Below are 25,426 nucleotides of genomic sequence, written 5' to 3'. Positions count from 1 at the left end.
GAAGGCGGAGGCGGCGTGCGCATGCGCGGGGGGTCCGGGCTGCCGGGAGGACGCGGGGTGCGCAGGCGCGGGAGGGGGCCGGCGGGCGGGGCGGGCGCATGCGCGTGCGCGTGCGCGGCGGCGCGGTGAGTGAGGGCCGGGGGCGGCGGGGCCGGGGCGGGCCGGGCTTTGGTCGCCGCAGGCCCTTGGGCCGGTGTCGGCACGGCACGGCACGGTCCCCCCCGCCTTTCCCCTGCCCGCGCCTCAAGGGCCTGCTCAAGCGTGTGGGGAGCATCAGTGCCAGCCGAGGCACGGCCTGCGGCCTGCAGAGAGCTGCGTCTCTGCTGAGTGCGCTGGGGGCTGGCTACCGCCGCTGCCTGCGTGGCTTAGTCGCCTCGTGCGAGGCTGCAGATCCTTCTTAAAACACCTTGAAAAGGGAGGTGGAGGTTATGCCTGGGGAGCGCGGGTTCGGTTTCCTGCTTAACATACTGCTTGAGGATGAGGTGGATGGGCCCCAGTCTCTGTTTGTGTGGTGATGCGTTCCCCCTTGGAAAACCATACATGCTGGTGTCTGTGTGTACGGCCTGTCATGCCCATGTAAAAGCCAAGAGTCCAGACTCGGGAACACCCCAAGCAATTTGCAGGGGGAGGAGGAGCTGGCTGTCAGCCCTGTATCACCTCTTCTGCAAGCCCAGGGGTGTCCAATGAGGGTTGGTTTGCATGCCTGAGCTCAAACAAGGCAGTTGAACAAGATTTAGAGGTTCTCAACAGACACCAGAGGAGAAGGACCCATGCTTTGCTCTGCCTTTCTTCAGCTGATGCCTTTTCCACTTCTCTGTCCATGTCGTGCAAGCAGCTGGGATCCAGTTTTCACAGAGCTGGATCTCTGGGTTTGCTGTTGGGGCAGAGGGTTTGGATGTGGGCATGCTGCACCCCCTTATCCTCCATTCCTATCTGGGATTTCAGCAGGATTTGCATCTTCCATCTTTCCCCCTTTTTTTCCTCCTCCAATGATTTTTTTTCATCCCTGAACAGAGGGCAGATTTAACCCTCTTCCTGCCATGGGTACCCGGGATACTTGGCTGATCTGTGAACAAACCCTTAAACTTTTGTGGGAAAAGGCGCTCTCCTGCTTGGCAGGGCACTCTTCTGAGAACTGAGCTGAAATGTTTGACGTGGTAAAATGAAGTTGTTAAAAAACCACAAACATTTCCAGTGCCAGTGTGTCTGAGGCTGCCTGGGTGAGTCAGGCTGTGCTGTGCATGGGTTTTCCCCATTCTCATTGTAAGCAGGTGTGTCAGGAGCTGCATGTTCGAGTGAAGCCAGCAGGTTTGGGGTGTGTGACCCCTGCCCTCGGGCAGACTGTGACTGATGCTCTTTCCTCATTTTTGTTACTACAGAACCTGAAGGCAAACAAAGAGGCTGAAAGTGATATGGCTTTTGTGAACGCAGTGTTGGAGGCACAAGGTATGATGCTCTTCCTCCTCCCTATGTGTAATGTATTGGCAAGCCATCAGGAGAGGACATGGTAGAGATCCTCTGGGATTTGTGGGGGAATGCTTGAGGGTGGCATGGTGCTAACACACCTGGATTGAGTTTGTGATGGGAGTCATGCTGCCTGGTCCCCATTATTCTTGTGTCAGTGACATTGGCTGTGCTCTTCCATTGTCCTTCCAGGGAAGAATACAGATAAAGGGGGCTTGGTCCTCACAGTCTTGTTTCACAAGTAGTTGTGGGGAGGCTGTTTTTAGGATGGCTGATGCGTGCTGTGTTTTCATCTGGAAGCCTGACCTAGCCTGCAGCTCCCGGCAGGTGCCCAGCCCTTCCTTGGACATGGCTGAGGCTCAAGTCCGGGCCCTTCCAGAGGAGGTAGGTGCAGGAGGGGAGGCTTTCCTCAGCCAGTGTTTGGCTGAAGGAGCTGAGGAAGGAGGTGAGCAGGGAAAGTGTGGGAGACGGCTTGTTGAGGGAGGGATGGTCAGCGAGTTCTGGGCAGTGAATCTGTAGAGTCAAAGGAAGTGACTGTCAAAAGTAAGCTTTGTGTCCCCTGGACCTCAGCCACTGGTCCTGAGCTGACGTACCCCAGCACAGCTGCATTTCCTTGGGAACACACATGGCTTCCCTTGGAGAGGAGCTGGTCTGTAGTGTCTGACTGCAGCAGGGTTAGGTGGGAAGAGAACTCTGGAGGCATCTGGGCTAGTCCTCCTCACAGCAGAGCTGACTTTCAAACTAGACCAAGTTGGTCAAGGCTCGTCCAGTCTAGGTTTGAGTATCTCCCAGGATGGAGACCCCACAGCTTCACTGGGCCTGTCCCAGAGCTGCAGTGCACTCAGGAGGAAGAATTTTCTCCTTATGGCCAGTCGATTTTTCCCTTGTTGCAGCTTGTTCCCGTTGTATTTTGTCCTTTTGCTGTGTGTCTCTGTGAATAGCCTGCCGTTGCCAAAATGAAATTACAGGGCGACTGTACCTCTTCGGGGTCCCAGGTAGGCATGTGGCCTTAATCCCCCTTCTCTCCCAAAACTGAAGCAGGATTCAAGTGTTTTTTATACCTATCTGCATCCACTACTGGGGCTCACATTTCAGACTTTGTGGAGAGGAGTTTGTTTCTTTTTGTGTGCATGGAAATAGGGCAGTGTTAATTTTCAAAAAAGAGTTTTTTAATTGTGTTCCATTTGCACTGTAAAAAAGATGGGATTATTTTAAGAAGATGTTTGGATGCTTCAAGCTGTGTTCCTGCAGCTGGTGAGTTCCTGTTCTTTTGTACTCATTTTTTAGGAACTCAAAGATATATTCACTAAACTGGAAAAGGGTGGAGATGGAAGGATGAGCTTTGAGGAGTTGCACTTTGGCTTGTTCAGCCACATGACCACCTTTTTCTAAGGTACGTCAACATCTGTCAAGCAGCCAAGACTCAGCAATTCATGGGGCGAGCTGAAAGGCAGAAAGCTTTCTTTGTAAAAAGGATCCTCGTTGATGGCCTTGATCTGCAGCTCCTTGGAGGTCATTTCCTTAACTTTGGGTAAGGAACCATAAGTCATTGCCAGTTCCCTACACAGGACAGTTCACTTTTGATTGGTGTTTCTGCAGCGTCTTGCGGAGAATCCAGACACAAATCCAGCTGTCACACTTTGAAAGGTTTCTCTGTCCATTTCCCAACAAGAAAGGAGGCTAAAGAATGAGTTCTACTGAGAACAATTCGGGCCAAGATGTTTTGTTTCACAAGGGGGTGATTTAATAGACATTAGTTGGGCATCTGAGGGTAGTGACCTGGGGAGAGTTTTCCACTTGTCAGTTTTTGGGTATGGTCTGGACTTCAGGCACTGCATGGTGACCGAAAGGCTCCCCTGGGAGCTGCCTGAGTAGGAGCAAACCCTCTGCAGGTGAAGTGGCATGGTAATACAGAACAACAGAGGGCTGTTGAGCCTCAGCTTTTTACTGGAGGGGGAGGGATGCACATCCTAGCAGAGGGGAAAGATCACCCCAATTCTGACACTGGCTTCAGAAGTGCTGACATCTCTGCACCTCTTGCAACTCAGGTTGTCCCTTTTTTAGTGCATGGAGCAAGCGTCATCCGCATTTTCTTTGTTTGATGTAAAATACTTGTTTGGCCTTAGTGGTTTTAATTTCAAGGACTGGCAAGGCATCTGCAAATGTTTTTGAAGTAACTGCACTTTAATGCACTAAGGTGGAAGTGAATTGCTGATTACCCTGACAGCCAGGACAGCTCCATCCAGGATCCTTAGCAAAATGGCTTCAAAAAAGAAAAAAAGAATTGCTTCAGGTTCTTTTGGCTTAAGACTTTGAGGTAACAGTTCTCTGAAGATAGGCTTCTTCCAAACTTGGTATGAAATCGGTGCTCTTGGAGATGTTACCAGTTCTGTGTCAGCTTTCTGGGTTCTGCTTTTTGGTTCAGCTTGGCTGAATCTCTTCACCTTTGAAGCTGACCTCAACCCAGTTTTAGCTTCTAGATCAAACAAAATGTTGGCTTGCAGTTTTCTGACAGTTTTCACAAGACTCTCTGGTGCTATATAACTTTCCATGTTGGTCTTTCTGTGGATACTGAGTTTTCATGGGTTAGCAGGGAGACCAAAGTGTATGCGTCTGTGCCTGCCAACATGCTCCTTGTGGCTGCCTTAAGGGCAGCGCAGGACATCTCCTTCCTGGCAGCTTGGAGTTGTTTTTAGAACGTTCTCCAATATTGATGGGGTCCCTGGGTTTCCTTTCAGTATCGAAAGCTGTCAGTTTTTCTCTGCCAATTTTGCCCCACTGACGTGCCTCCGCTGCTTTTTTCCTCAGCATCAGAGTGCGCAGGGAAGCAGTCCATCCATCCAGCCAAGCTGTGTGGGCCCACATCTCTTCTCCAGCATCAGCAACAGCAATAGATTTGCCAAACCTGAATTTGTTATTGCCATTTGAGCCCTGGAAGAACTTAGAGGAGATCCTCAAGGTCTCTAGTGCTGCTTTGACTGGTGGTGGTGGATATGGTGAGCAGCAAAGCCTTTCAGCAAGTAGCTGTCCGGGGTGCAGTCAGGTTCATGATGGGGTGGCAGGGTTTGGCCACCCCAGGGCTAGGGAAAATCTGGGGTGGATGTGATCTAGGCCTGTCTGTGAGATGTGGGGGGGATCTCTGAAAGACTGGAGGGTGGTCAGATGGTGTAACAACAGAAGTCCTGTTGGCACTGTTAGAAGAGGGAGAAAGTGATTTCAGTCTGTGCTGTCTTTGCAGAGGCTGAGTAGCAGCACAGGGGTGCAGGTGAGCCTGGCAGAGCTGCCCACAGCTTTGGACAACACACTCATGGTCCCCAGGAGTGGGCTTCAGCATGCAGCCGTCGCCTCCTATGGATACAAACTGCAGTGCCTCAGGTAAGGGTTGCTGGTCCCTGTGAGGACGGCCCTTCTGTGGGGTGCATGAGATGTCTCTTATTGCACTGCTCACTGTGCCTGCAGGATCCAGGTGAGGCAGATCGCCAGGGAGAGGGACAAGGCGAGGCTGGACTTGGAGAAAGTGGAGGGTCGCTGCCTGCAGCTTGGCAGGGAGTTGGACGAGCAGTACGTCGCTCTCGAGCACACCCAGAGCAAGCTCAAGTAGGAGGGGTCCTTTTGGTGGGGCAGGGAAAATGTTTTTTCTGTGGCTGCCCACAGTATCTGCCTCCCGTCCCAGTCTCCCTTTATGAATCTCCCACTTGTTTTGCCATTGTGTCAGTGGCAGAGAAGACCCTGAGGCCCCCTCACCCCACTATGGTCCCAGCATCTCTCTAACCAAGCCGTCATCTCCTGCTTTGTGCATGGTGAGAGGGGGTGTGTGGACCTTGTGGCCATCTGAGAACATGCTCCGGGTGCCCCAACCATGTTGCTTTTTCCCCCCAGGGATTTTCAGGCAGAAATAGAGGCAAAAGAGCTGCTTTTGCAGCAAGCAGTCAGTCACCAAGCGAAGCTGGAGGCTGATACACAGTTCCTCCAGGGCAAAGAGGCCAGCCTGCAAGGGAGACTGAACCACGTAATGAAGGTAAGTAAAACTGCCCTGGGTGAAACATCTTCACTTCTTCAGAGGAGGCAAAGCAGAGGTGGTGACAAAGATGGATGGTTTGTGTTGGTCTTGCTGGGAAGGACAGGAGTTTTATGCAGAAAAATCATCAGCCACATCCATACTATTGAATTAAATACAGAGTTTGTTGCCTTGCCGTGACATTATTAAAGCCCCACATTGTCTGTTGGGAGTGGTTTGGCCCTTGGTAACACCTGAATACCTGATGGCTGAGGCTAAAGTTGTGCCAGGGACCATGCCAAAAGCAGAGACGATGGTGTCTGCGTGCCTGGGATTTTCCCAGTGCTGTTCAGTGTAGAAGTACACATGGAGATAGCTCAGGACTTGCTGCCTTTGTTGGCTGTGAGGGAAACCATAGTTTTGTGAAGCAGAGGTAGAGATGAGCCTGTGGGGCTGACTAGCTTTTATTCTGCAAAACGCACTCCTAAGCCTGTCCTTTGGAGAGACGAGCCAAACCCCAGCCCACATGGTGTGTATCAGCAATGTGCTGTCCAAAGTGGGGTCTTCTGGCACCTGTGCTGTGTTTGGCATGCTGATGTGCCAGTTGTTTTACAGCTTGCTGCTGAAGGCCCGTGGCTGATGAACCCATCCTGCGACGTGAGGACCTGCAACATCAAGAGAATCTTCTCCCTTTTGTCTGCAGGAGAACACACAGCTGCAAAACAAGGTCACGGAGATGGCTGAGAAACTGGTGGCCTCTGAGAAGCTGGTGTTGGAGCTGCAGAAAGAACTCAACTGCGTTGTGAAGGACAAGGTAGCCTTCCTCTGTTGCAGTTAAATAAGAACTTTTCAGGAACTCATCAAAAGATTGACCCTTTTCTATTAAATCTTGCATATTTTGCGTCAGTTGTTATGGTCTCCCACTCTTTGAACTCTCCTGCACATTAATGACAACCTGAAAAGAAAAAATATTGGCTTTTAATTTAAGCCTTTTCAAGTTTGGAAAAAAAAAGATGAGGAAAGTTTGCAATTGTAGAAAATTCTACAAACCTGCAGCCTTCAAGTGAGAACTTTAGAGTTTGGTTTCCAGAAAAGAAAAGCCTTCTTTTTCACAAGTATTGAAGTAAAGGGTTAGTTTTCATGTCTTCCACTCCAGTGAGGCACCTGGTAAAATGGATCTGGGGAAAGAAATGAGTCTGTGATCTTGTTAGCCAGTTTGGGAAAGCTAGCCCACCCATAGTTTGGTGTGTCTCGTGCATGAAGAAAAATGTTTTTCCTCCTCTTTCTGCATCTGACCTATTCCACAGGTGTCAATAGGAACCCTTCCATTGAATCTATGGGTGTAGTACCATGTCTCCAGTGATTTAGTAGAGCTTTTGGCTCTCCATATGGAGAGGTGATAATTTCCTTGATGAGAAGTGTTTCCCTGTGCTTGTGCAGCTGGGCCAGATGAAGCCCCACAGCCCAGAGCTCCTGAACCAGAGTGAGTGCTTTGCAGAGATTGTCCTGGAATACGAGCGGCAGTGCCAGGTACGGGTGGGCAGCTCTCCAGCAATGCTGTCGTGAAAGTACAGCTCTCATTGGCACATCTATCGGGCACTTTGGCCCTGGGGGAGAGGAAGGAGGCAGCCCTGATCAAGGTGCAGAGGGGGGATCCCTCTTGCCTTGCTCACAGTCCTTTGGCAGGAGGCAGGACACAGCTGTGCCCCCAGTAAAGCAGCCTGTCTCCTTGTTCCTGCAGCCCTCCATGGGTTGGTTCCCTTGCTGGGATACTGGCAGGGGCGAGTAGGGGTCGGTTGTATATTCCTCCATTCCTGCCACCCTGTAGGCGTGGGCTATTTTGTTTGGGAACCGTGTAGCTCTGTGTATAAGGACAGACCACCCTTGGCTCTGTTGCATTTCTTTTTGAATGCAAGGAGAAAGCTTTTCTCCTTTTTTGCAAAGCATGCTATCAGCTAAATTCTTCTATCTTTTTGTTTTTCCCTTCCTCCTTCTTACCCCCACTTTAACAACCCCTACAAAACTTGTTGCTGCTGGACTCTGCTAGAGAGTCAAGGTGAGCCTGTCCAGGTACCTGATGTGCGTGTGGTCCAGGCATTGCTGTTGTGCGTGTTGTACCTCCTGCAGGGTGCTGTGCTCCTGCCCAGAGCTTTGGGCTTTCTGGGATGTGAGCACAGCCTCCGTTTCCCTTCTGTTGTTTTTAAGTGACTCGTGTATCTTGCATGTTGTGACTTGCTGGGTGCTCTGTGCATTGGCTCCTGAGTCCAGTGCTTATTGCATTGGCCATTTGTTCCCAAGTGCTATGTGTGAGTGGGGAACACCACTGAGTAGAGATGGTGACTTATAAAATCCCCCTAGCAAGGGGATGAAATCTGCATTTCCAGCAAAGCCGTTTCATGGATGCAGCAGGCTCTTGAAGCTGTAATTAAAGGCAAACATGCTGGAGCACTATCCAGCGCAGCATTGCTCCAGGTGGCACCAGAGGGTTGAAGATTGTCAGTGCTGCAATTTTTCCTCCCATTGAGCAGCCCCGGAGTTGTCCATGAGAACGTTGATGGATGGAGAGGTTCAGTCTTTAGCCTTCATCTGCCCCTGGGAGGGCACCCCCTTGGGTTCACCCTTTACCCTTGCTGAATGCTGCCAGACCTCCCCTCCTCTGCTCTCCTCTTTAGAATGGAGATTAAACAAACTGGGTTTGCATTTGTCTGCATCTGCTCAATTATATTTATTAATTGGGATCTTTGGAAGTATCCTAGTTCTTAGTGTCTTGCAGCCCATCAGTTTCCTGGGTAGCAGCACATGGGATATAATTTGGTGTCTGCTCAAAGTGGACAGTCTGGAGGGAGGCAGGATGCCTTGTACGGTGTTGCTTCCAGTATGAGATGGAGCATGTGAAGTGAAACAAGCAGTTGCCCAGCTCCAGACACCTGCATGGAAGTGGCTTATTGCACTGGTGTGGTGGCTTATAGCATGGTGTTCAGTGGTGGGACTCCTTGCTGCAGGCTGATGTTGGCACTGAGGTGGGATAAATTCCTGTGTTGGCCTCTGAGGGTGTCTGTGCTAAGCAGGCAGCAGGACTTGCCTCTTGCTGTCCTTCCCATGGGATCAGCACCTTCTTGCCTTGCTTTATTCCTTCCGCAACCTGGAAATGTTTCCTTCCAGAGCCCTGTGGGACTTGCTTCATTGTAAATCCTGCTGTTGCCTTGACTGCATGCAGTAGTGCTTGTTGGCTAGCCCAGATGCCCACAGGAATGTCTTGAGGATGTACATGCAAACCTCTGGGCTGTGTGAGGGATCGTACTGAGATTACAGTGTTTCTTGTGTGTTGGTTGCTAGCAATGGTTGTGTTTAGGTCAGGAGGGGTCTCGGGAGGACCAACCATCCAAGATGGCTGCAAAAACCCCTGGTATTGTGTGCTTTTGCATGCAGGGGCAGTTGCTTGTGGCTCTTTGTGCTTTACAGTGTCCAGTGATGGTGGTCGCGGTAATCTGGGCTTGAATTTCTTCTCTGGCTCTTCCAAAATCTCTCATCTCTGTTTGGGAAGGAAGAAAACTTCCTGCCTTTATTCTCTGACTGTGCTGGTGAGGGGGAAGCTGCTCTTCATGCTGCAAGAGACCCTGAGTACACGTGGCTGCTGGGAGCCGTGGGCACTCGGCCCCCCGCAGCCCTGGGGATTTTCGTAGCTGAGTCATGACCAGCCTCTGCTTCAGGTGCTGTGGGACCAGAATGGAGTGCTACAAAGGGAGCTGGAAAGGCTGCGTCTCCAGCTACGGGAGAGCAGGGCTGAGAGAGGGCCACCAGCAGGAGGTAAAATACAGGAGGGTTTGGTGCCTCTCCCATCTTCTCAGCAAGAGCAAGGTTCCCTGCGGATTGGAGTTTCCATGGGAGCCTGGGGTGGCTTGTTGTGTCTGAGCTGCTGCTGCCAGTTCTGGTACTGGGCAGCCATGGGAGGGAAGAAGGGGGTGATGGGTGGTGAGGAGGAGGGAGACGGAGGGAAGAAGGCTATTCCAGCTCAAAAGCTGGTGATGGTAACCTGTGGTCTAGGTAAGTGGGAGTGAACAGGCAGATTTTCACTGTTGAGGATGTTGAGGAAACAATGTAATAAAGAAGAAGTAGCCCCAGACTGTGGGTTGGGAGATTCAGGTTGAGCATGAGAGAAAAACTTCTGGCCCAGAGGCGTGATGCAGCCATGGGACTGGTTGCCAGATAGATGGGGGTTCTCCATCTTTCGGGGTTGTATAGACTTGACTGGATGAAGCTGCAGCCAGCCTGATCAGGACAGCCAGGCCTGTAGGCCTGTCCTCACAGGGTTTCTCTCTGTCAGTGTGCCGCTCTCCCAGCCCTCTGGTTTCCACTTCTCCGTGCACAGAGACATCACTTTCAGTGGAGCAGCTCCAAGAGCAGCTGCGGGACCTGAAGGTGCAGCTGGAAACCAAGGTGAGAGGTGTGGGAGGAGATGTCCTGACCTCTTGGCACAACTGCTTGGTAAGCACCCTGCTACAGCATGGCTGGTGGGGCATCTATGCCAGGAGGGCTGCTGGAGAGTTCAGGCTGGGGAGCAGAGTGGTACCTCATCTCTCTGCTGGCTTTATTGCATGTGCTTCCCCAGCCCATCTTAGCTGGTAGGAAGGTTTGGGGCCCTCGCTGGCTGGCAAAGGCTTTCTGGAAATCTGTGTCACCTTGCAAAATGTTTGTGTGGGTCTTGCCCCTTATGGGGAACCAGAGATTAACTCTACTCAGTGTTGCTGTTGCAGTAAAACCAGTGACAGGATCAAGAGGAGAAGCAGCCAGGTGTCTCCTGAGGGCATGGGGGCGGGGGGGTTATCAGAGCCCTGTCTCCCTGGGCTTGCAGCACACTTTTAACCTGCTTGCCCTAAGGTGACAGTGTGAGCCCAGCCCTCCCTTTAGACAACAGTAAGTGCTCCTGTGAGAGGTCTCAGTTTCCACCTTCACTCCTTTTGCTGTTGAACTGAGAGGTTGGGGATGCTCGCTGGGTTTCCATTGCAGCACTGCAAGAGTAAATCCACAGGGGTGATGAACAGTTCAAGGAGCACAAAGTTGCTTGCAGATCTTCTGCCTGCTTCACAGTCCTGCCTTTGTGCTCTTCAAATCCTGGAGTTTCTAGTATTTACAGGGGAGTAATGGGGAGCAGCAGCTACTCACCACCACATCTTGGACAAGGGACCACTCTGCGGGGTGGAGGAAGGATGCACTGGGAGCAGCGGCAGATGATGCCCTGGCCTCTCCCTTCTCCTCTCTGGTATCCCTTGCAACCAAGGAGAAAGGGGAGAACCACGCTGCTTGCTGGGAAGAGCTGGGACCCACTGATACCTGCTTGTTAGAGGCTGCTGCGTGAGACTGATTATTGCCTTAAGTTCAGTAGGGACAGGGACTGCCTGAAGAGTGTCCCCTGTTGAGAGAGACCAATAGATGATCTGAGTCAGAGCTATTGGAGGAGAGGGGAGCTCTTGGGAGCATGGTGCTAATAACCAAATCCTGTCTTCTCCCAACAGATAAACTATTACGAGGAGGAAATCGAGTTAATGAGGAAAAACTTTGAGAGAGAGAGGAAGGACAGTGAAGAAAGCTTCAAGGCTGAGATGCGCAAGATGGAAGACCATAAAAGAGACCTGGAAGAAACAGTTGCAAAGTACTGGGCTGTAATTGATAGCCTGAAAGAGCAAAAATGTGTGTGGAGCCTGGAGCTGGAGGAGAGGTTTGAGGTGGAGCAGGCCAGGGTGGGACAACAGCACACCAAAGACATTTACCATCCAGGGCAGCAGCTGGACCGGGAGGGAGAAGAGCTGAGGGCGCAGCGCAGGGACAGAGAGAGACTGAGGTCTGGCACCATTCTCTTTGTGGGGCTAAGCGGGAGATTAGGGGTGCGTGCCCTGCTCATAGGAGAGTAGGCTGGGCTGATTTCTCAAGAGGCTGGAGGGCTGTTTTAATTTGGAAGAAAATCTGCAGTATTGCAGGGCTGTTTGAAGTAAGACATCTAAACTCCCCTTACATGAGTGCTTTTATTTCAGGACTTGAAGTTTCCCTGCATGTTCTACAAGCTTGTGTCAGAGGCAGTGCCTAGCAAAGAGTGTATCTCAAAACAGTGAGAGAAATAAGAGAGCTTTTGTCAGAGTTTTCTTGTTATCTCTCTCTTTCTTGGTCCTTCAGCAAACCTGCCTCTACTTGCTAGATCATCACAACCTGCTGTCTTAAAAGCAGCAAAAAATGGCTTGAATTTCTCTATATAGCCAAAACAGACTGGCTTGTGGGAGGGTAAGGTTGTCAATAAATGGCTGTTCATCTTCCCTTCCTGTGCTTGTGGTGCCAGTTCTGCAACTTCCCCAGAGGCCAAGAATGGCCTTGCAGAGGAGACTGGAGAGGAATTAGACAGGAAACTGTGGCCTGTCCATGCCTGCCCCCTCCTGCTTGCCAGCAGACCCCACCACTGCTCCCACACTTTCCTCTTGCCTCTTCCCTGCTGTGCCTCCCTTCAGGAGCAAAGTCCTCTTCGGCAATACGCAAGCAGGGGATTTTGCTAGGTCATTATCCCCGTTTCAGGGCTGAGGAGCTGAGATACAGAGTAAGTGTGGGAGAAAGGATGCGACTTGGCTGAAGTCTGTGGCAGAGATGGGGAACAAGCCCAGGTAACAGAAATACAAGGCATTTGAGCTGTGTTGCCACCCTCTCTGTGGATGGTGAGGACTGGCTGTAGTGGGGAGCTTTCAGAGTTGTTGGAAAACATCTGATGGATGAGTTTTGAGAAGTGCAAGATGGTGTGGGAGCTTTCTGTAACATTTAAGGAATTGCCTTGACTTTGCAACTTAAAGAAAACCACATTGCTTCTCCAGCAAAAGTACATTCTGAGGCTGACTGAGCTTTTCAAGCTGTGTTATCAAACCCAGGTCAGCAAAATGGTTTTTATCTTTAGGAAAGATGCAGAGGTTGAGCATAATCAAGAGCTGTCATGGAGTGAATGCTAGCATGAGGACAGCTGTAAGGCTTTGTTGCAGCAACATTGGTGTGAGAGGAGATGATTTCCCAATGATAAAGGCTTCAAGGGGACACCTTCAAGACCAGCATGCCCAGGAGAGGCATCAGTGGAAGCGGAAGGAAAAGGACATGGTCTCTCTGTGGAAGAAGGGGCAGCTAAAGTTGGAAGAGAAGGTTAATGAGGAACAAGTCAAGATGTGTGAGATGCTGTCTGTTGAGAAGAAAAAGAGAGAAAAAGCACCAGGATGAAATGGGAATAATGCAGAGATCATAGGGCTGAGGGCTCTGGTGTTAGAAGGGACAAGGTGTCTGGAGAGCTGCCCTCAGGGGGAAAGAAGCAGGTCCCCAAGACTCGGATGAGCAGGTAGATCAGAATCTCCTGTTGCAACCTCAGCACTGAAGGAACAGAGAAGAACTGAAAAATTGTATGATGGATGGACCAGTGCAGACATCTGTTGCAGTGAATGGCCTGCTCAATCTAGAAGCTCGAGCCAAAGCTGAAAGCATTTGTCAAGGAGAAATTTAAGTCTCGATAGACAAGGGGATGTGCTTGGGAAAGAGGCAGAGAGAGCAAAGTTAAATGTCTGCCTTTACACAGCAGACACAGCAGCACGTCAGGACATAGACAGACTTGATCTGGAGGGCAAGAAGAGGGAAAAAAAAGCCCTGGGAGACAGAGTGGCACAGCAGCATAGGAGGAAACATGACATTCAGTCTGTCAAAGTGGGGCTGGAAAGGGATAGGAACAGGGTGAAACTGGAGCTGATGGAGCTCAAAGATGTCGTGCACTGGCTGGAAAATGAACCCAGCACTCAAAAGAGTGGCAGGTTTGAGCGCAAACTAGTTTGCAGAACTAACACTAGAGCTGCTGCTGCTGCAAAAAAAGCAGATGCCTTGTGAAACACAAGGCTGCTTAACAACATGATGGTCCGAGACACTCTAACAGCAGCTATGTTCTCTCTTGACGCTCTATAATGGCAGCTGTGTTCTGTCTTGCTGTCCCCTGCATGTCTTTTACTAACCGTGGGAGTGTGGTCAGAGCGCTGGGATGTGCTCACGTGGCTCTGGCTGACTATGCACTTGTCTCCTCTGCCTTGTACAGCTGTATGTGGGTGTTGGAGATGCCACAAGAAGCACAGCATGTGAATCCTGATGTAAAACTGACTCAGAAAGCAGCTGCTGTGAGGAGCGTCCCGTCAAGCAGGGGGAGCAAATGCCACACAGCCCATGCACTAGTCGTCTTGCTTGCTTGCTTGGGGAAGAGAGGAAGAACTTCCCCACTCAGCTACTCTGCCTCCCACATGCAGTGCCACAAACTGCAATGCTGTCCTCCCTGCCAAGATGGACAGTCTGTTCCCTTGAGCTCTCCCCTGAGGAATTTGGGTCCTGTATGGACCTGGGGTTCAGCAGTAGCTATCAGATAGGACTGTCCGTTTAACACAGGACTAAGCTTCCTTCCCACAAGTGCCTGTATTCGTGGCCTCATGGGAGACTGGGAGTACCAGTAAGAGTGGAAGGATAATGAGGCAGAGAGGCTACCTTGGATTTGGGATCATAGCTATTGTGTCCAGCACTGTAAAATCACAGAACCTCACAAGCAAGCTGACTTCTCCAGACATGGCTCTATTGCAGTTGAGGGGTTGGGACCGCCACCTGGTTATCCTGTAATGAAGTCTTGGTGTGTCTTGATGAGCCAAATCACTTTGTTTCCACGCCTTGGCAGGCCCTCAAAATAATTTCAGCTAGCTGGAGGCCATACAAATTCAGGGTGTGATGCTATTTGTCCTTATTCCCCTTTATTTCCCTTCCCTTGAAGACCTGCTCCTTCTCTGCCAATGTCTCTTGATTGTCCCCACATGTTTTGCATGAGTTATTGGATGGTTGTTTCTCAGATTTCTTTAGTTCTTGCTGTTCTTGCAAACCAAATGACAATAGAGCAAGGAGCCAGCGTAGAACGCCAAGACCAAACTGGGCTTTTGCATGGTTTTCTCACTCTGCTGTCTCTCCCTGCAGGGGAGAGCTCTGCCAGCTGCTGGAGGAGAACAGCTTGCTGAAAAGTCAACTTGGGAGACTCCAGGAAGAGCTGAGGCTAGCAAATGAGAGGGGCAGCAACCATGATGTGTAAGAGAGGAGCCAGCTGTGAGAGGCTGGCAAATGGGTGGATAGCTAATGCTTGTAAAAGGAACAGCCACTCAGGTGCATTTACCAGATTTCAGCTGGCTCGCCCTGCCTTTTGTTTTCTCATTTCTGAGCAAGCCAGCACACTCATACCCTTTGCTCCAGGCAAAAGCAGCCAGTGCTGGGATGGGTTTGGCCAGCCAAAGGCTTGGGCAGGCCAGAGCACAGGGTCCAGAGCTGGGTTTGTGGAAGGCTGTGGGAATGGGTGTGCTGAGGCAGGAAAGGATGGGCTTCTTCACTACACTAACCTTTTGGCCAGTGGCCTGCTGCTGCCTTGGGAAGCTTCAGATAGGTGCTAGGGTCACGCACTGAGCCATAAATCCAAGCAGAGACAGGTTTCTGGTGCGGATGGTCCCAAGAGTCTGCTAAGCTGGCTCTCCCACTGTTCTTCATCCCCTGATTTTTAGGCTTCTGACAATGTTGCAGGACTTTGGATGTCCCCAGCTGTCTACCCTGGGCTAGGCTGAGTCACCTCTTGGGGCAGAGACACCTGACCCATTCCTGAATCAATTCAGCACCATATCCGTTTTGGCCTGGCTTTGCTTCCTGTTGCAGGCCAAAACCAGATGTGTGGCTCCCCAAAATGGGGCCATTCTCTGGGGGACTGTGGTTTGCTCCTCTCTGGCCTGAAGCTGATCATATCCCTCTCCCCGACAGGAAAAACGTGAGCAAGTTGGGCAGAGAGAAGGTGGAGGAGCTGGCTGAAATAGCAGAGTTAACAGCATCGGTAAGAAGCCGTTAACACTGACAGGCTCTTGGCTGAAGGATTTAGGAGGACAAAGACTGCACGTGCTTATAGAGGAGAACAGGAATGTTTGTTTCAAACAGTCAAACCCAGTCTTGCTTTGAAGAACCAGCTTCGTTTTACAGCTTGTCAAGTAGGGCAAATTTGTGTGACAAAAGCTAGTGCAGGTCTTACAGAAGGGAAGGTGTTACTACAAAATCTCTAATGAGGTTGACTTTACCTACTTACACTCTTTCTCCCAGAGATTTTGCTCACTCCCAGTTTCAAACCCACATGCTCACAAGCCCTTAGACATGTGTGCACCAAGGCCTGGCCAGGATTGCTTGTGTGCAACATGGATGAGGGTTGCAGGTTTTTAGTTCTTCACCCTGTTTCTGTGATTCCTTATGACAGGAACCATAACCTATTTTTTGGACATGTCTTTTGTACTCTTCGGGGCCAGCAGCCACAGCAGGGTGGCCTTTGCTGGCCCTTGCTGGCTTCAGCTTCCATTAACCTTCAGCCACAAACCTGCTGCCCATTATCTGCTTTTCCTTCTTTGGAGGAAAGCTGTGTTGGTTGCCCATTTTCCTGGGAGGCTAGCAGAAGAATGGGATGCCGAGTGTGTTGCTGCCCTGCTGTTAGATGGAGGCTTTCTGCGGACAAGTTATCTGTGCTGTGGCCTGGTCAGAGCACGGGCCAGAAACTGCACCTTGCTCAGCATTACATGCTGGGGATAGTGTCCTAGGAGCAATATCTGGGGGATGGTGCCTTTTAGTGTCGATGCAGGCTGCTCTTGTAGCCCTTACTCTGCTCTTTTGTCTGGTACTTTCACATGCACATGGACACGTTTCCATTCATACTGTATTCTTACCAATCTTAGTATTTCTGTTACACATCTGTACAGTTGCCCCCCCTGCCACCAGTGACCTCCTCCAGGGCTATCATCTGTGCAGGTTTTCTTACCCAGGAATGCTGCGCTTGAACTCGGCCACTGGGCTTTGTTCAGGCTGGGAAATGAGGGCACTTGTCCTTAGTGCCTGCAAGGCCCTGCAGCGACAGCGGTGTTCCTGAGTGGGAATCCAGCAGGGACAGTGTAGGACAGGTTCAGTCTCTGTTGCCTCTCTTCCCACCAATTGTTTTTTTTCTGAACCTTTTCCAGAGTGAGAAGAGCAAGGGGGATGTCTCCCACCTGAATGTCAAGATGCGTCAGCTGGGCTGTGAACTCACTGAGCACAAGGCCAGCCATGGTGCTGGCCGTGGCACTGTCCAGCTGCAGGGCCAGAGGCTTGTGGAGGCTGAGTGGCTACGAGGAGCAGAGATGGCTGCAAGGCTGGAGCACCACCAGCAGCATGCAGCATGTTGGATGGAGACAGAGCTGCTACAAGAGCAGCTCAGGGCCTCACAGGAGAAGGTGGGTGTCATTCAGTTGGTGGCAGGGTGGCAGGCTGCTGAGTGGTCCCTGTGATGTTGGTATTGCCCTGCTTGGGGCTGTATCAGACATCTTCCCCAGGCAGAAAAGACTGTCCTCTTCCTCTTTGTGGGGGACAAAGGACTCGCCCTCCAGCTCAGACATGTCTGAAGCCAGTTCAGGTGCAGCTTGGGACAGGTCCTTGCTTGCAGCTGCCCCTGCAGTGGCCCCTCTGTCCTTATCCTATGCAGGCTGGCTGGGCAGAGATGGAGGCTGAGTGGAGGTGGCTCACACAGGAGTGCTAGGAGCTGTGGTTCCCCATGGCTCAGCTGACAGAGGGAGCTACAGGAGTGGCAGGATCAGGTAGGAGCTGGGCAGGGATGACAGGGGCCGGGCAGGCCATGTCTGAGGGGAGGGAAATGAAGTGATCAGAGCAGGGGAACAAGGACCACTAGGATAGAGGAAAGCCAAGGTAAGAAACCTCCAAATATTAATATCCCTCTGCTGCCTTCTACCCTGGGGACAGACTCGGGGACTGGCTTTCCAGAGTACAGCTTGCCTATGCCAGCCACCCCTAGGTCGCCCTAGGGCAAAGCTGGACCAGACCTGCTTCCAAGAACTAGCCCTTTGCTGGTAGCAGGAAGCAGAGATGTAGTACAGGCAGGGATTGAGGCCCAGCTTGCCTGGGATGTATCTAAGAACAAACCCAGGTGAGCAGACCCTCTGCCTCCTGCCATTGCAGCTCTTGGTGCTAGGACTCCCTCCCAGAGGATTCCTCCAGCAAATCCTGCTCCTCGCTGCTCAGCGAGGGGAGCATCTCTTGGCAAGAGGTCCCTGTTTCTCCTCCTGCAGCTCTAGGTGCTCTCTATCCCCAGCTTTGTAGGCTGCCCAGCAAGCACCACTCCCATGGTCCTGCTGCTCTGCTGTGGCCGTTGCTGCTATGAGAGCTGAGGCCGGGACTGAGGGTGCTTCCTAACATCTCCCCTCATCTGCAGCACACCCTGGGCCTGTTCCATTGCTGGCACAAGGCTGTAACCAGCTATTGGCCTTTCTGTGTTACAGCTCTTAGAAGCCAAAGCAAACCTGAGCCTGGCCCAGACTCGGCATGCTCTGCAGTTGCAGCAGGCCAAGGCCCAGATGAACAATGTGGTGCCAAAGAAACAGTTTGAGCAGCTGCAAACCAGCTTGAGAGAGGAACAGTGCAAGGCTCAGCAGCTCCAGGAAAACCTCCACCGGCAGGCTGAGCAGACATGCAGGCAGCTGGTCAGAATCCAGGTAAGCAGGGAATTGCGGAAACTCAGTCAAGGGTACCGGGGAGGGAACACTGCCAGCGGGGAAGGCAGCTGTGTTCAAAGCCACCAGAGGTTTGGGTGGAAGATGCTATATATCAAGGCCCCACATGGAAAAATGCACTTGATCTTCAAATTCAGCTGCAGTTTTCATTCCTCATGAACCCAGTCACTGCCCTGCACTCAAACAGGAGCCCTCCACACTCTAATCCACCTACCCCAGACCAGATACCTTGTGCCTAGAGGAGCAGGAGTTATCCGGGGAGACACTCTGTGTTGGCTCAGGCTGGGGACAAAAAGTTTGAGCCCTCTACGTGGAGATGTAGCCTGCACAGAGTGGGGTGGTTTTATCTCTAGGGGACTGGGCAACAAGGTGTTGGGTTTTTGTGAGTTTGTCCTTGTTTTCAGGACACTGATTCAGTTGGAACTAACCTGGGGAAGGATGGAGCAAATTATAACCTAAGGAATTAAAATGAGCAGACACAAAAACTGCATCCAAGGAAACTATGTCTCTCCCTGGGGTTTTCTGGATGCAGCTGGGAGAGGGGAGGCCATTGGCTTGGTTTTATAGAAAACATTGCTGGGAAATCTGTGCCTTGTCTTAAGACCCGTTGGTGCTGACCTAGGGAAGGTTGTACTGCTCTAGACACTTGTCCCACTGCTCTTTGCATCCTGTACCACCTCTGCTGATCCGCCCACACTCTCCTTCAGGGAGTGTGAAGGTCTGTGAGCGGGGCCTTGGGGAAATGCATGGTCCAGGATTGCCAGGGGCCAGGTGAGTTCTGGGACAACACAACCCTGGGCTTTGTTGCCTGTTGCAGGAGGAACACGAGCGTCTGCTGCAGGCAGCCGTGGAGCAAGCAGAGGGGCTGGAACACAATCTGAGAAGTGCGGAAGCTGTGCTGTCAGAGAGGGCGGCTCAACTCAAAGATGCCCAGGTGAATGCAAGAGGGGTTAGTGCTGTGTGTCCCTGCCTGGCTGGTACCCCTGCGTGGGAATGCTGAACTTTAAGCTTCCTGTCCCTGCTGTAGGCCCAAATCTCCAGGAACAAACTGCTGATTGAAGACCTCTGTGAGGAGAACAGGGGGTTTGCAATGGCCCTACAGGTGGCTGAGCTGAAGCAGAAGAGCACTGAGGAGAAGAACCAGCTGTTGGAGGAGCAAACCTCAGCTCTGAAGCAGCTTATCGGAAAAATCACGCCAGCATCTCTGAGTGGGTGATGGGGCACCTGGTGTGGTAGCCCTGCCCCTGGTCCTGGCTGGGGTTTGTCAGATGCAGAAGGGGAGGTGTGGCTGGGTTGGGAAATCAGCCTTGTCCTCCCTGGTCTTGCCAGGATTTTCCTGGGTAGAAAGTAGAAAATGGAGAAACCAGACAGTCCTTTAAGGAAATTGGTCCTGTGGTAGCTGAATTTTCCCACTGAACACACCAGCTTTGGTGCCTTTCTTGGTGGCCGAGTATGCTGTTGTAAGTCAGGTCTGTCTCAGGGTAGCCATCCCACAGGAGCTGCCTGCACTCTGGCAGCGTGTTTGGTGGCGGTGTGGATGCTCCCTCTCTGTGGAGGGTTGCTGTTGGGGCCACGCTGTTACAGCTGGAAAGCCAGGGCAGGAGGGCTTGCAGGTTCCTGCACCTGGCTCACTCTAAGCAGGAAAGCTGTGTTGTGGCATTAAAATGTTTGCAGTATTACAGCACCTCCTGCCATCTCTGGTCTGCTCTGTATTTCAGTAGCTTCCCCCAACTGTTGCTGAACTTTTATTCCCTACAGCTCCTCTTGGGCTCTAGGAGATTCTAGCCCTCCTAAAGCCTGAGCCTAGGATCCAAACCAACATCCTGCTGGATTGTTGCATCTGTGCTGAGCAGGACAGAGGGGCTGGGGGAAGAACCCTTTCAGTTTGAGCCTCCAAGGCTTGGGGCAGGGTTGGTGACCCCTACTCAGCACTGCACTTCTTCAAAGATGTGGTAAGTGAACCGTGTCATCTTGCCTTCCTTGACAGCTTGCCATCTTGTTGGCCTTCACACACTGGCAGTGAGTACTGCTCTTGCCAAAATAAGTTGTCTAAAAGGCCACAAAGCCAGGCATTCACATCAGCAAATACCAAATTTATTGATCTGTTACCCTCTGCATGGAGGATGCATCATTGTCACGGTGCCCCTGCCTTGCTCTGTGCAGAGCAGAGCGTATTTACATGGGGGCTGTGGTTGCCACTAGCTGTGAAAGGACTTCTAGAATTTTGGGGGCTATGGAGACTACTGTACAAGAGAGACTAGACAAGTCTGACTGGATCAGGGTAGCAAAGCAGAGGCTGGACAAAGTCAATACAAAGAAGGGGGCTTAAAAGTAGCTCAAGCTGTTGTTGGTTCAAGAACAAAAGGGAATAAATTGGCTGTGAGCTGAAACTCAGCCGCTGCCTTTAAGTCCCAGCCTGCCAGGGTAGAGGGGTTCCAGGAGATGGCTGGAGGCTGTGACTGAGGCGGCCACCTTGGTCTAGGTGTGCTTTTTCTGCCCAGGTGGATGACAGCTGAGACTCCTCTTTCTTTGCCTTGGGGACAGCCCTGATTACAAGGGCCGTGAGGGAAGCTGGGCTATTACAAGGAGGGAAGCACCACAGAGGGTGCAGGCTAGCTCAGGGAGGTTCCTTGGCTGGGGCTGGGAGAGCAGTGCAGTAACACCCCAGGCATTTATCCTGTTCCTGTATTCTTCCCTAAGTATTTGCTTTTTGGCTCCCGTCAGATGTGGGCTAGGCAAACCTCTAGTCTTACCTAGGGCTTATGTTTTAGAAGTGTTACCTCTCAGCTGCTACTTGAGTGAGCAGCTCCATTAGGAAGACCAGACAGGGAGAGCAGCTCTTCAGCCTTGCTCTGGTTTTGTGCTAACTGGAATCCTTAAAACCCTCTGCTCCCTTTCCTGTCCCTGGGACCTGCCAGACCAGTGCTCTGGCGACGGAGACTCTTCCTAGAGGGACAGAGGCACAGCCCAAGCATGCTGGGATAAACCTTGGCCAGACCCATGACCGAGACTGCAGTGCTCATTCACTTAGCACCTTAAGGAACAACATTTATAGGCTTCTGATGGGAGACAAAGCTTCATGTCTAATCCTAGAAAGAAGCTTGTGCAGCCTCCTCTGACACTTGGAGAAGTAGCTCCACTTGAGACACCTAAATAGCCAGTTGAGCATCACCCTGCAGGGTCAAGGTGGGTTGGGCCAGAGAGCCAGGTCAGAGTGTTTAACAAACACAGCATTACCTCTTGAAAAACACTAAATTGAAGGCTGAAGCAGTTCTTTATTTTGCAACCGTGGAGCTCTCCTGGCTTCCAGAGCTTAGCCAGTTGCTGTCTTACTCCCACATGCCCAGTGTGAACAAAGAACTGCTCCAAACACAAATAACCTGCTTGTAGCTGTGGAGCTTGGATAACACCACTGCTCCCCCCCCCACCCCCCACCCCCCACTATGCTGGCTTCCCAGGATCGCTACATTACCAGTATGCAACCCTTTGGTCATGAAAAGCTGGCCAATGTGGTCTGCATACTTTATAAACTCAGGGCTGATCTTCATGTCAGGTATCAAAGGCCGTTGAGAGGAGTGGCACTGCAGAAATGCTGAGCTGTCTGAAGTCCTGCACGCACCAGAGTTCATTCCATGTTGTGCGCAGGCCACCAAGCAAGGGTTGTCCCTCCTGTCCTGCACGCTTAAGACAGAATGTGCTCGAGGACTCCTTGTCTGATTAACTGCTCGCATTTCCAGCGGGGTAAAAAGTGCTGCACAGAAACACAGACAAACCTTCCTTCAAACCCAGGCAGACTGGATTTGTTGCTGCACACAACCAGCTCTGTGGTGCTGTATGCCTGCTGCATTGTGGTACCAGATCAGGCAGAGCTGAACCGCAGTCCTGGGCCACGCAGACAGCTTGCAGCATGTGCAAGGAGCTACATGTGCAGAAACTGTGACATGCTGTGAAGCTGGGATAAGCAGGGGATGTCAAGAGAGCGAAAGGGAAGGAAGAGAATGGACCGCACTCTCTTGTCATGGGTACCTGGCTATTCTTCTTCAACAGGACGGTGGTACCATCATCGATCTCAAATTCTCCATAGTCTCTTAAACACCGCACCTGCAAAGCAGAAATGCAGCTCTCAGATCACAAGATCTCCCATAGAAAACACTAGACGTCACTGCTGGCTTACAACACGTGCCCCAGAACTGAGTATGGAAACATTCCTACCCGCCTGCTGGAGCCTCAATACAGAGCAGACCTGGAAATGCAGAACTGGACTGATCCCACGGTCTGCGGACTCCACCAGACATTCTCTTCCTGCCTCTGCCTGGAGCAAGAAGTGTCAGCGACCAGCCCAGCCCAGCCCTCCACAGAGGCTAGAGGAAGAGCAGTACAAGAGACGGGGTCTGGGGAACAGCAGCAACATTTCCAGGAGAACCTCCCCACACACATACCAGAAAATGCCAATCCGTTAACAGTGAAACTGTCTTAAAGAACAAGTTGATTGTCGCTATGTGTTCTTTCAAAGAGAACATCAGAGCAGAGCACTTCAGCTACTGACTCCGATTTCTCACATGCTCTTGCTTTGTTGTATCAATTGTGTAAAAAGATTTACAGTCTCATCTATCAGAGTCCATTTAAAATAACAACAAAGAAAACTAGTTAACACTCCTTAACATGGCAACAAGGTTTCTAGTTGATCAGTGCTGCAAAAACTTCCCACTGGGATTCAGACCACTCGCCCCACCACACCAATACCCTGTGAACTAGAAATGCCATCTTTCAACACACTCTTGAGCCCTCAGTAGAAGAGGGAGTAAAACGCTGGCAGGCAGAGTGTAAAGAGTAAAATGTAGAAGCTTGTGGAAGCTTTGGTGCTCTCAAAGGCTTTGCTTAATGACCTTCTGGCTTGGGACAGGGGTGAATTTCTCTAAAAAAAGATGGTTGGGCAAAATGTTTGTTCACAGACCACAGACAGAAACCACCGATCTTGCACTTACTTCGATGTACAGGCTTTTAGGAGGTTTTATGTCCTGTGTAAGGTCCAGCCCCTCCTCTCCTCCTACTGACCTCATGTAGGTAGCCAGAGACTTTTTGTACCGATTGAACCACTCCACCTGCGGACATTAACAGTGATCCCTCAGGCAAAGCCAAACAGCTAATGCTGAAAGACGGGTCCCTGATGAGTGAGATCTAGTGTATTTGTGCTGTCAGACCACCGTTCTCAAGCGTGTTCATGCCAGCCAAAGGTGAACGCAAGCTCTTCTAAAGGGAAAAACTGCCCCAGAGGCAGAGCAAACTGGATTCAGGGTAGAACACATGCTGCTAAAGTTAGCAGCTCTGTATGTTGGTCTAGAGATGGGATTTGAGAGCAGCATGTGAAGACCTAGTTCTGCCAGCTGCAAGACTGATCTAGTGAAGACCACCTGATCCTTCAAAGTGCCGAGCATTACCTGCACTCAGTATCCATTTGGGATTGTACCCCCAGACAATGAATAAACAAATCAGTATTTACAGAAAGGCACGTTAAGCGTCATGTTTATAGTGGGGGAAGAGAAGTCCACCCTATTTTGATTCTACTAAATACATAATCCATCAGGAGGAGTAAGTGGAAAGAGGGGAACAGTTTAAGACAAGGCTGACTCACTTCCTCAGCTGACATGTGAAACTGGATGGTGTTTGGCAGGACGCTGCCATACTCCCACCTTAGTGCTCGGATCCGCAGCAACCGGTCGTACCTGGGGGAAGAAACAAGGGGTAAAACCAGCATCTTTGCTGAGGCGAGTGCCGGCAACATCCCTGGGTGATGCTGATGCCCCAGTCTGCCCTCAACACAGAGGGTGAAAACTTGGGTCGTTCCACCCGCCTGCCTTCAACGGATGTGATTTTTGGCCTACCCAGTGATTAAAACTTTTAAGAGCAGGAGGAAACGGGGCCTCCCCCTTGTGCCAGCGTTTGGTGGTACCGGGACTGAGCACAAAGGGAACCGGTCCCGCAGCTGCGCCCCGCGGAGGAACTGCTCCCCCCCGCCCAGAGTCCCAACACCCATCGCTCGGGGACACCCCCCCCTCTTCTGAGGCTGCGCCGATGAACCCACGCTCCGTGACCCCTCCGGGCCGCGGCACCCCCCGCCCCACTCACAGGTAGGCCAGGACGCAGCGCTGGTTTCGGAGCAGGCAGCAGTGGCGAAACCGGATGAGGAAAATCAGGTCGGTCCGTCCCGACTTCGCTTCGGACCTGGAGGAGGAAGAGGAGGAGGAGGAGGGTGGGGGGGGGAGCCGCCCGGGCTCTGCGGGCCCGGTACCGGGCGCGACACTCACACGTCCGCCTGGTTCCGCTCGTAGAGCGCCCGCATCTCCTCCAGCGCCTGCCGCAGCCCCTCCGCCTGCAACACCGGACACAGTCGGTCAGAGAGAGCCGGGGCCCGTCCCGGTCCGGTCCGTCCCGGTCCGGTCCGTCCCGTCCCCGCTCACCCGGAATGGCGGCAGGTTCCCGCCGCCGGCGCGGTGCAGCTCCCGCACCAGACCGGCCGCCCGCTCCCCCGCCATGCCGCCCCGCCCCGCCACGCCGCGCGCGGGCGCGGGAAAACGCCGCCGCTCGGCAGCCAATGGGAGGGAGGGGGCGGGGCCGCGCCTCCCGCCGGTCCCGCCCGCCGCCATTAGGTGCACCGAGTTGTGGCGGGTCTCGGCGGCGCTGTTGCCGCAGCCGGTGCGGGGTTGGTTTTGGGGGGGGTCTCCCGCAGGTGAGGGTTGCAAACCGGGGGTGGCAGAGCCAGAGCAGCCCCCCCGGCCCCGGCGTGGAGACCCCCGCGGGACTGGGCGGAAGGAAGCGCCGACCCTGCGCCGGGGCAAGACAAGCCCAACTCGTCCCCTCTCCTCGTCCAGTTCTTGAGGCTTGTTTCGAGATTTCAATTTTCCTGTTTCTGACCTTTTTTTTTGGCCTCCCGGCCCAAGGTGGCTCTCTGGGCCAGGAGTGACAGGAGCAGCCACCGGAGGGCCCCAGCCCAGCCTTGGCTCGGAGCAGGGCTACCCCCGAGCGAGGGCAGATCTGCTGCGGACAAGCCCCGTACCCATCCCTGTCCCCGAGGATGTCCTTTGCACGCCCCGGTATGTCCCCTTGCACACCCGAGGGTGCCCTCTTGCACGCCCCGGGATGTCCCCTTGCACACCCGAGGGTGCCCTCTTGCACGCCCCGGGACGTCCCCTTGCACGCTTGAGGATGCTCTCTGGCACACCTCAGGATGTCCCTTTGCACACCCCAGGATGTCCTCTTGCACACCCAGGACGTCCCCTTGCACACCTGAGGACGTCTCCTTGCACACCCCAGGACATCCCTTGCACACCTGAGCATGTCCTCTTGCACACCCCGGGATGTCCCCTTGCAC

At 52.3% G+C, this 25,426-nt stretch overlaps 2 protein-coding genes across 27 annotated transcripts; one reads left to right on the top strand and one right to left on the bottom strand.

Annotated features, from left to right (window-relative positions):
* Window positions 1-83: 83 nt before the first annotated feature.
* Window positions 84-21,689, top strand: NINL (ninein like). Of its 24 annotated transcripts, none has more exons than XM_075046935.1 (19): window positions 84-125; window positions 1,380-1,446; window positions 2,752-2,857; window positions 4,273-4,460; window positions 4,703-4,839; window positions 4,924-5,061; window positions 5,344-5,482; window positions 6,165-6,275; window positions 6,902-6,991; window positions 9,172-9,268; window positions 9,786-9,946; window positions 10,975-11,300; window positions 14,465-14,572; window positions 15,287-15,356; window positions 16,516-16,767; window positions 17,827-18,039; window positions 18,875-19,006; window positions 19,085-20,009; window positions 21,611-21,689. In XM_075046935.1, exons 4-18 carry the CDS (start codon window positions 4,458-4,460, stop codon window positions 19,271-19,273), a joined length of 2,166 nt encoding a protein of 721 aa, XP_074903036.1. In that variant the 5' UTR covers window positions 84-125; window positions 1,380-1,446; window positions 2,752-2,857; window positions 4,273-4,457; the 3' UTR covers window positions 19,274-20,009; window positions 21,611-21,689. The 24 variants fall into 24 exon arrangements, with proteins under 24 accessions (XP_074903036.1, XP_074903043.1, XP_074903050.1 ...); XM_075046942.1 differs by having other exon boundaries at window positions 2,752-2,995; window positions 4,924-5,025; XM_075046949.1 differs by having other exon boundaries at window positions 2,752-2,995; window positions 9,786-9,898; window positions 10,975-11,111.
* On the bottom strand, window positions 21,352-24,591 carry GINS1 (GINS complex subunit 1). Of its 3 annotated transcripts, XM_075046961.1 has the most exons (7): window positions 24,516-24,591; window positions 24,363-24,427; window positions 24,184-24,279; window positions 23,690-23,780; window positions 23,043-23,159; window positions 22,084-22,158; window positions 21,356-21,808 (listed from the first exon to the last, which is right to left on the bottom strand). In XM_075046961.1, the coding sequence occupies exons 1-7, from the start codon at window positions 24,588-24,590 to the stop codon at window positions 21,740-21,742; spliced, it is 588 nt and encodes a 195-aa protein (XP_074903062.1). In that variant the 5' UTR covers window position 24,591; the 3' UTR covers window positions 21,356-21,739. The 3 variants fall into 3 exon arrangements, with proteins under 3 accessions (XP_074903061.1, XP_074903063.1, XP_074903062.1); XM_075046960.1 differs by having other exon boundaries at window positions 21,352-22,158; XM_075046962.1 differs by lacking the exon at window positions 23,043-23,159 and having other exon boundaries at window positions 21,352-21,808.
* Window positions 24,592-25,426: the final 835 nt, after the last annotated feature.

Source organism: Buteo buteo, chromosome 15 (assembly GCF_964188355.1).
Source record: "Buteo buteo chromosome 15, bButBut1.hap1.1, whole genome shotgun sequence".
Taxonomy (NCBI): Eukaryota; Metazoa; Chordata; class Aves; order Accipitriformes; family Accipitridae; genus Buteo; species Buteo buteo.
This window is presented reverse-complemented; position numbering and strand designations above follow the sequence as displayed.

Coding starts and splice junctions, on each gene's coding strand:
- NINL (XM_075046935.1), top strand. Junction 6,276..6,901: donor ACTGCGTTGTGAAGGACAAG/GTAGCCTTCCTC, acceptor GTGCTTGTGCAG/CTGGGCCAGATGAAGCCCCA. Junction 9,947..10,974: donor CCTCTTGGCACAACTGCTTG/GTAAGCACCCTG, acceptor TTCTCCCAACAG/ATAAACTATTACGAGGAGGA.
- GINS1 (XM_075046960.1), bottom strand. CDS start 24,590: ATGGCGGGGGAGCGGGCGGCCGGTCTGGTGCGGGAGCTGCACCGCGCC. Junction 24,428..24,515: donor GGAACCTGCCGCCATTCCGG/GTGAGCGGGGAC, acceptor CCGGTGTTGCAG/GCGGAGGGGCTGCGGCAGGC. Junction 24,280..24,362: donor GAGCGGAACCAGGCGGACGT/GTGAGTGTCGCG, acceptor TTCCTCCTCCAG/GTCCGAAGCGAAGTCGGGAC.